The sequence below is a fragment of the Ipomoea triloba genome, chromosome 3 (genome assembly GCF_003576645.1).
Source record: "Ipomoea triloba cultivar NCNSP0323 chromosome 3, ASM357664v1".
Lineage (NCBI taxonomy): Eukaryota > Viridiplantae > Streptophyta > Magnoliopsida > Solanales > Convolvulaceae > Ipomoea > Ipomoea triloba.
The window spans coordinates 8,455,578-8,464,251 of NC_044918.1; the positions used below are offsets into that span (position 1 = coordinate 8,455,578).

Here is an 8,674-nt window from a genome sequence, read left to right on the forward strand (position 1 = left end):
AACCCCAAACGTGCAGGTCGAACACAACCCCAAACGAAGATTCGTGCAGGTCGAACAAAACCCCAAACGAAAATTCGTGCAGGTCGAACATAACCCCAAACGTGCAGGTCGAACAAAACCCCAAACGGAGATCCGTGCAGGTCGAACAAAACCCCAAACGGAGATCCGTGCAGGTAGAATAAAACCCCAAACGAAAATNCACCCCAAACGGAGATCCGTGCAGGTAGAATAAAACCCCAAACGAAAATTCGTGCAGGTCGAACACAACCCCAAACGAAAATCCGTGCAGGTCGAACATAACCCCAAACGAACGTGCAGGTCGAACACAACCCCAAACGAACGTGCAGGTCGAACAAAACTCCAAACGAAGAAGTCTAAGACTTGTAGGATCCCATGGTCAGACAGCTGACCCATTCTTCCATGCATCTTGGTTGTCCACCCAACCAGCTAAGCCTTCCGTTCCGCTTGTAGTGCGTTCTTTGAGCCGCTTCTTTGTAATCATCTGTGATGTTTGTCGATCATGGTTACCTCGAACCCCCAATCGGAGTTTAGCACTCTTTCGAATTCGGTCGAAAACACTTCTGCGTTGTATGACGTCATCCTGTCGATGCTTTTTATGTTCTTCTCGATCTAGTCTTTGCGCACGATTCGCCAATCGAACTTCCTCTTGGTTGCTCCCTTGAGGTTGTAGATGCGACTGTTGTGCATCGAAAAGTTGAGGCATTTGTTGTTGAGCGATAGGACTCTGAGGGTTCGTCGTCATTCGGGGGGTGGGTGTCGTAACATAGTACCCAAGAGTTCCCAGCCCTGGTTGGCACATCGGTGTGGGTCCATGTTGCGGTGCTCCTTGTATTTGATTCCCTCCAAATATACTTAGCGTTGAGGTCAACGTTTGGCCTACTGGCAGCAACATGGCACATGTAATTGTCATTTGAAAATTCGTTTGTCCAGCATGTAGGCATTCGCTCGAACCAACCGGTTGGGTTGGTTGTATGTTTTTTCTTGACGGATTGGACGTGAGCTCGTTGTTCAAGTTCCTTGACCGATCTAATTGTTGGCGTAAATCGTCCTCTAGAACTGCTTTAGTCACCCGACGGGTTGAATTTCTCTTTCGCATGTGACTTCGGCTACGATTTCTCCTGCTGTTCGTCATTTTAAGATGGATAATAGTGTGAAGAAAGAAAAGATAAAGGGATAGAACAGAGTGACTCGTTCAATCCCCACAGACGGCGCCAATGATAGCGTAAATGTAAACGGGTCTACGATTACGCTACGGATACGTGTGTTACGTGTGGTGAAGGATGCCGCTCGGCCGGTCAATCGGTCGCTCTACCGGTTGACGACTGAGCGGTAAGAAGCTATATCGCTCTACGGGTGACGAACAGTAACAAGGAGAGAGCAAGAGAGACGAATGAGCAAATCACAAGTGTATTAGTGTAGTACTGATGAGTTCCCTTTCCAGTGAGGGGAATGACCCCTATTTATACAAAGTGGATTCACTATGCACATGGTGTCTGATATGCAAGTGGAGGGCATATGGGCTGTCACTCCGCAAAATGCGCATCGGTTTGCTCGAAGTGGTTGAGTTACTCGAGGTGATGAAAACACGGATCCCTTGTTCCCGAAAAGTTGTCGGTCGTCACATCAAGCAACTGTTGCGCTCGTGAGCCTCCAATCCACAAGGTGTGTTGCTTCCGATCATACGGCCGACGGACCGGGTGACCGTCGACGGACCGTTTGGGTGACCGTTGACGGACAGGTTGGGTGACCGACGGACAGGTGATTTACGGACCGACTAATACATGTGCATATTTACCCATCATATATATATATATAGAGTTATATATCGTATCAAATTTTGGATGTATTAATTTTCTAAATGTTAAATTCTTTTGTGCTAGTTTCGTACTAGTTTGTTGTGGTTATTTTTCCGTCAAATAAATTTCTATTTTTTGTTATATATATTTCGTAAATATATATATTATTTTTGGTGTATCAACTTATTCACCACCTACAAGTTTCACATTTCCATTATGATGTATGTATAACATTCTAATACTCACAGTACTGTTATGTAATATAATCTTCTTTTTTTTTTTGAAAATAGTTATGTAATATAATCTAAATTAGATGTCCTCTAAAATTTGATAAAACAGTACTTGCTGAACTCTTATTTCACATGTATACATCATATGAAAATAGTTAAGATTTTACATATTCATCTAGGTGAATTGGTTAACCTTATTAAAAAATCTCTTCATCTCATTTTATATGAATTGCACAACAAGATTGGGTTAAAATTATTACAATTTAATTTTAAAAAAATATTAATTTAAGAGTAGTTAATATAATTTATATATTTAAAAACTACATTAACATTTTTATTAAAAACAAAAAAATTAAAATTTTAAAATTATAAAAAAAATTGTTAAAAATGTGAGTAATGATTTCACTAACAAATGGTGGATATATCTTATAAAATGAGAAAAGAGGAGTATCAAATTGTATCATTATATTTGAGAAAAATTTTAATATTAATATTTGATTGAATAATTTAAAATGAAACTTTTTAAGAAAATCTACATAAAGGCGTTCATACAATGGTTAAAGTTATAAGAAAATATTTAATGCAACGTCTCTATGTGCACAAATGCAAATCATATTCATATATAGATATGATCATATGAATTATATCACATTAATAAATTTATTTATATGAATGTATATAAAGTACATTTAAAAAATTATTAGAGTCCCGGGACTTAGTATAGTTGGTTTGTTGTTTGACTTAAAAGTCATAATTGGAGGCGGCAGGTCTGGATTGGAATCTTTGTGGGCATATGAAGACTAGGATCTGACCAATGGGTTGATTGCGCGATTTATCTCTACAGTAACTCTAGGGGCGGGGTCTTATAGACTTAACATTAGCCCGACAAAGCAGGATCACCTAATTATTTATTTATTTATTTTTAATTATTGGAGTATGGGACACTACTTGCTCCGTGATATATTTTATGCAGAAGAAAAAGAAGGGCTCCAACTGACCATTGGATTGGTTAGTAGTACGTAAAATAATTTTCTAGGGCGGGTGGTTAAAAACCAAGCATTATACGACGCTACAAAATACATTGATCCCATCGCCGGCCCAAACAAGAAATCGAAACCTTAACATCGAAGGAAGAAAGACAAAAATCATATAAAGATTGGAAGAAATATATTGTTTATTAGGTACCCAGAAGGGACTGTTCAGGCAGAGTAGTTCCCCCTCCAAAAAAAAAAAAATGTGCTTTAACTTGGCATACAAAATCAAGAATGGAAAGATTGTGTTGAAGAAATTCAAGAATGAAGACGAGGATGATGATAATAAGGCATTACTAGCAAAGGAGATTGAGAGATGGAAGAAGCAGCAACAGAACATAGCCAAAGGATCACAGGGTGATGATGATAAGGCAATCACCAAGTAAGACCCTTTGGATTTATTCGCTATTAACATTGCTTGTAATAAAGAATCCATGGCAGCAAAAGGCTGAAATTTACTATCTATTTTTTTTTTTTTTTTAAATTTACAATAGACTATGTATACTTGTTCTGGGTTCTGGACCTGGAATTGCATAAAATGATGCAAATACAGTTCTGGGATATGGAATGTTACACTAAAAAAAAATATAAAGAATGATGATGGGGACTATGAAGGTTATGTTAGGAGGCTCAGAATTCAGATCGAAACCCAAACCAACAACAACTGACACTTTGTTTCTGAAAGTAGCCTAAAAGTTGATGAAGAAGTGGATTATGAGGATGAATGGAGTTGAATGAAATGTGCCCTTTGCCTAGTGTAAGGAACAGCTCTGTGATATCCAAGGGAAGTTGTTGTTGTTGCTGGTGATTTTCTGCTTGTTTCTTCTTCTCTGCATCTCAACTTCCCTTTACTGCTTCTTGTTGTAACTGATGAACAAGTATGCCATTTTTCTTTCAATGAATTCTGAGTGAAATTCAAGAAATCAGACATCTCCAAATATAATCCATACTTTTACGCCATTACATAATTAATCTCGCTTTCTGTGCATACTAGTGAGAATAAATATCAATGTTGCAGAGGCACTAGTCGGGGGCTCGGAAACGCCTACACCCCGACGGTGTCAAGTAATCTGGGTATATTGTCTCTATTTTTTTCACATATGACTGTGAGTTGTTAGACTGTTAAATCTCCAAACTAGCCAATTACATATGTTAGATGGTTGAATATATGACTGGAGGAACACAGGAGAGAAGCAGTCAAGCAGGCAAAAAAACCATTCGACTGAGTTGTGCGCCTAACTTGACAGATTAAAAGTTGCCTAAGGCTGAAATCCCCTTGGCATAGGGGCTTAAATCCTCTTGGCCTTGACCTATTTTTACAATATTGTTAAATATATGTAAAATAATTAACATACAAACTTAGTATTAACTTAAACTTTTAGTTAAAACGGAATCCATTCAGTGATTCGTACCATTGCAGTTCTGCTTCTCGTCATAATGTTAGGCGTCACACGGCATTCGTTATTCACCATACCCAGGAGGCTCGACTCCTAGTAGTTACAAATTAAAATGTATGAGTCCATACATTTATCAACGGAATGATCAAATTAAAGAAAATGAAGTTAATGAATATTATTCAATTAATTACCAAAAACATTACTGTTGCGCAATGCTTGAGGACCTCCATATTCATGCGAACGTCATCCAAACTCCTGGAAATAATCAATCATAGTTTAAACAGATGTTAGCGTCAAATCTTCCTTTGATCCAATAAATTATGTTTCAATTGTCATTTAGATTTTCTCTAACCTGTGTTTCTGTTGTCCAAGTCCAAAGTATTCTGCTAAAGTTGCCATCTAAATGCCAATACCACAGTTATCAAAGAGACTAGTATTATGTATAGGTTCTCAAAAAAAAAAAAGTATTATGTATATAATATATAATAGGAAAAATTTGTAATTTATGCCGCCATTGTCAATGTCACATTTAAATTATTAGTGGTGTAAATGTGTTCCTCAATTTTCAAAATAATACATATATTGTCCATCCCAAGTGTAAATGTCGTCCGTTAATTTTTAAAATGGTACACATTTTGCCCTTTCTGTACAGTACGGGAGAGACAATATATGTACCGTTTTGAAAATTGAGAAAAAACATTTACACCACTAATAATTCAGGAGTAACATTTATAATTGAAATATTATGGAGGTGTATAAATTACAATTTTTCCTGTACAACAATAAAAGCAAATACCAATTTTGGTTTCAGGAGTATTAGCAAAAGGATAGTTTTAGTTCACATATTTAATTTTCATCTAAACTATTGTTTTTGTGCCAACATTGACGAAGCCGGTCACCCTTTCATCTAAAACATGTCAGATTGTGTAATTTGTAAGAGTATTTTCGTCCATTAATGTATAATATACCAATTTCATTAATGTATGAATGGACAAAAATACCCTTAAAAATTACACATTCTAACATGTTTTAACCCTAGGGATGACTGGCATAATCAATTTTAACACAAAAACATTAGTTATAGATGAAAACTGGTAGTAAACCCCTGGACCAAAATTATCATTTTCGGGATTAAAATTGGCATTTGCTCTAATAAAGTGTAGGATTTCTTGATAAGCATATACTATACACAATATACCTTCATATTGCCAGCTCTTCTGCCAAATTTCTGTGTTAAAACGCCCAAAGAATCGATGGTCCCGACAGGCAGCGGCGCAGGGCGGCTGGCCGCAGCAAAGGCCTCCTTAATACGAACACAGTCGAATCTTTGAATGTTATGTCCTGCCCATATCCGACCATCCATAATGTCGAATATCTTGTCTGCAACTTCCTCAAAATGGGGCGCATTAGCTACCGCTCCGCGTGTTATTCCGCCGGACCGCCCTGATCTTAACGCCACGGCCGACAAGTCCCCCGGCCTGATCAGCGTGCAGTAGCTCTCAAGCTCCGCCAGCCTTCGCGGGCACACCAAAATTGCCCCAAATTCCAGAACCCAAAACCTTTGTCCTGCCTTCTTCGGCACCGTCGTTTCCAAGTCGAAAAACACGATCTGTGATGCCCTTTCGTTGCTCGCCATTCTTTTGGTTTCGACTAGACTAAGTTTTGGGTTTGAATTAAAGTCGGCGTGGAAGAATACGATTGAAATGATAGGTTGAATTGGTTTATACTATATATAAAGAGAAGACAAGAATACTGAATTCATGGGATGACGATATGATGGTGAATAAGAATATTCTTTCATGCGTTTGGGAGATTGATTGTCTTGTAATTCAAGTCTTTCTAGTTTTGGTGTTCAGATCAAGTTGTCCCTAACCTGTTTTCCAGTTATCCATAGGTGAGTGCTTATTATTCTGAATACCAAAATGGCAAAACTCATTTTATTTTCAAAAATAATTTTGATTAAAATATTGTTTGTATTCTGAATATAGAAAAATTGGAAGAGACTGCGCGTTATTTTGTATGGTTGCATGCTTGATGCTTTGCCGCTGCTTTTTTCATGCAAAATTTATTGACTCTTTCTTTATCGTTCTTCTCAGAAGATTAAAATCCCAATCCCAGAAATCCCATGCTCCTCCGGTTCGATAGATTATATATCCAAACTTCATTTATGTGATCAAGTGTGCTGTAGTTCCTCTTTCTTTATCTTTAATTCTTTGGAGGGGTGTTCCAAGTTTTTGGTGAAACTTTTTGCAAACAGCTATTGGGAACAATCCAATCCAAGTAATCGCATTGTTCTCTTTTCTCTTACGTCAGTTAATTATTAGTATATAGTTTTGCAAAAAAAAAGTTATTTAATATATAGTTACCCCCTATAGTGGGGCACGCATGCTAACATGGCAACACGCCACACGCTAAATCATATTTTGACCTGTCAAACTTAACATGAAAGCTTGGCCCCGTTGTTTTACTCTTTGAAGCCATCGAAAATTAACAGGAATAGGCATATTTTAAAAATAACGGACAAAAATAAACAACTATTAAAATTTGAATAAATATAGGTAAAACTTATTTGGTAAAAAATATGATTTTGGTGTTTGTCAAATAAAAAATGCATTTTCTAAATACTTTTCATATTTTTCTTAAATCTAGTTTTACAATTTGAAAAAAATATATATATAAAAACACATAGTATGAACTTTAATTTGTTGTATTTTTATATTCTTAGTTGGTGCACCTGAGCACCTCAAACACATGCAGTGTGTGTGTGTGTTTTTTTAAATCTAATATCTCAAACACATGGCATTTACATTTGACTATATTGATTAAAAGAAATTAAAATTATCAAACGCATATATGTTTCTGAGCCGTGTTTTTTTCATAAAAAAGTTCAAAATTCAAATGCATATCATTTGTGTTTGAACTCCCAATCATATTGTGTACTGTGTTCATCGAAACAAACTGTGCACAACCATAGTCAATGGCATCATCACCACCGGCACCTTTTGATTCAATGAACACACAAGGTTACTTCGACAAAATTTATCCAAATTATAAAAGAATTATTAGACCACAAGCTTCGCAAATCAATAATGGATCAAATGCATATTGGGGCCATTGATTTTTTTTTTTAATGGTCAAATGCATATGTGTTTGAACCCTTTAAAATTAAAAGATTAAAAAGTTCAAACACATTGTTATTTTTAAAGCGTCATTCAGACTAATAATGGATTAACCAATAATATGAGTGGCAATATGTGTAAGGACCTTTAAAAAAAAAAACATTACTCAAATACATACACAATATCCATTTAAGTCGTGTTTTATAACAACAACAATAATATAAACACATAGGTTATATGCGTTTGTCAATTTTATTTTATTTTTAAAAATATAGTCAAACTCAAATGCCATATGCGTTTGAATGCATTATAACTTATAAAATAAAATTGGCAACATATGCGTATAACCTATATGCCAACCATAACCATTGGCATCGTCACCACCTTTTGATTTGATGAATACACAAGGTATTACTTCGGCAAAATTTATCCAAATTATAAAAGAGTTATTACCCCACAAGTTTCGCAAATCAACAACCGATCAAATGTATATGGGGCCCTTTATCCTTTTTTTAATAGTCAAATGAATATAGCATATGTGTTTGAACCCTTTAAAAAAAATTAAAAAGGTTCAAACACATGGTATATGTGTTTGAACTATTTTTTTTTTTAAAAGCATCATTGATTAATGGATTAGTTAGTGTGCATGGAGTGGGAGATCAAACGCATATATAATAGTCAAATGCATATAGCATATGCATTTCAACCCTTTAAAAAAAATGTGTTTTTTTGATTTGGCGAACACCAAAATTGCAGTTGCTTTTGCCTAGTATTTGCACATGTGCAATACATGGTCATTAAATTTGGCAATATAATAAAAATAAATAAAAATTTTAAAATAAAAAAAATGAACTACATTAATAAAAAAAAATTGTTTAGAAAATTACAAATTTTTATAAATTTCTTTATATACAACATTTTTTGTTGTACTTAAAGACTCTCCATTATCCACACATATCAAGATCTTTTAACCCCTCGGATTACTTACCATTGAAACTGCTACATACATTATATTTGACCATGATTAAACACGAACTTCTTCAAAAACAAACTGACGTGTGATAAAGTTTGACCTTGACT

At 35.6% G+C, this 8,674-nt stretch overlaps 1 protein-coding gene and 1 long non-coding RNA gene across 2 annotated transcripts; one reads left to right on the forward strand and one right to left on the reverse strand.

Moving 5' to 3' along the window:
• The first annotated feature begins 3,118 nt into the window (after positions 1 to 3,118).
• LOC116012356 lies at positions 3,119 to 4,001 on the forward strand. Its single transcript, XR_004097139.1, has 2 exons — positions 3,119 to 3,460; positions 3,573 to 4,001. It is a non-coding gene; the product is annotated as an uncharacterized LOC116012356 (long non-coding RNA).
• Positions 3,516 to 6,197, reverse strand: LOC116012355 (protein NEN4). Its single transcript, XM_031251878.1, has 5 exons — positions 5,674 to 6,197; positions 4,828 to 4,874; positions 4,667 to 4,730; positions 4,491 to 4,568; positions 3,516 to 3,982 (listed from the first exon to the last, which is right to left on the reverse strand). The coding sequence occupies exons 1-5, from the start codon at positions 6,109 to 6,111 to the stop codon at positions 3,791 to 3,793; spliced, it is 819 nt and encodes a 272-aa protein (XP_031107738.1). The 5' UTR covers positions 6,112 to 6,197; the 3' UTR covers positions 3,516 to 3,790.
• Positions 6,198 to 8,674: the final 2,477 nt, after the last annotated feature.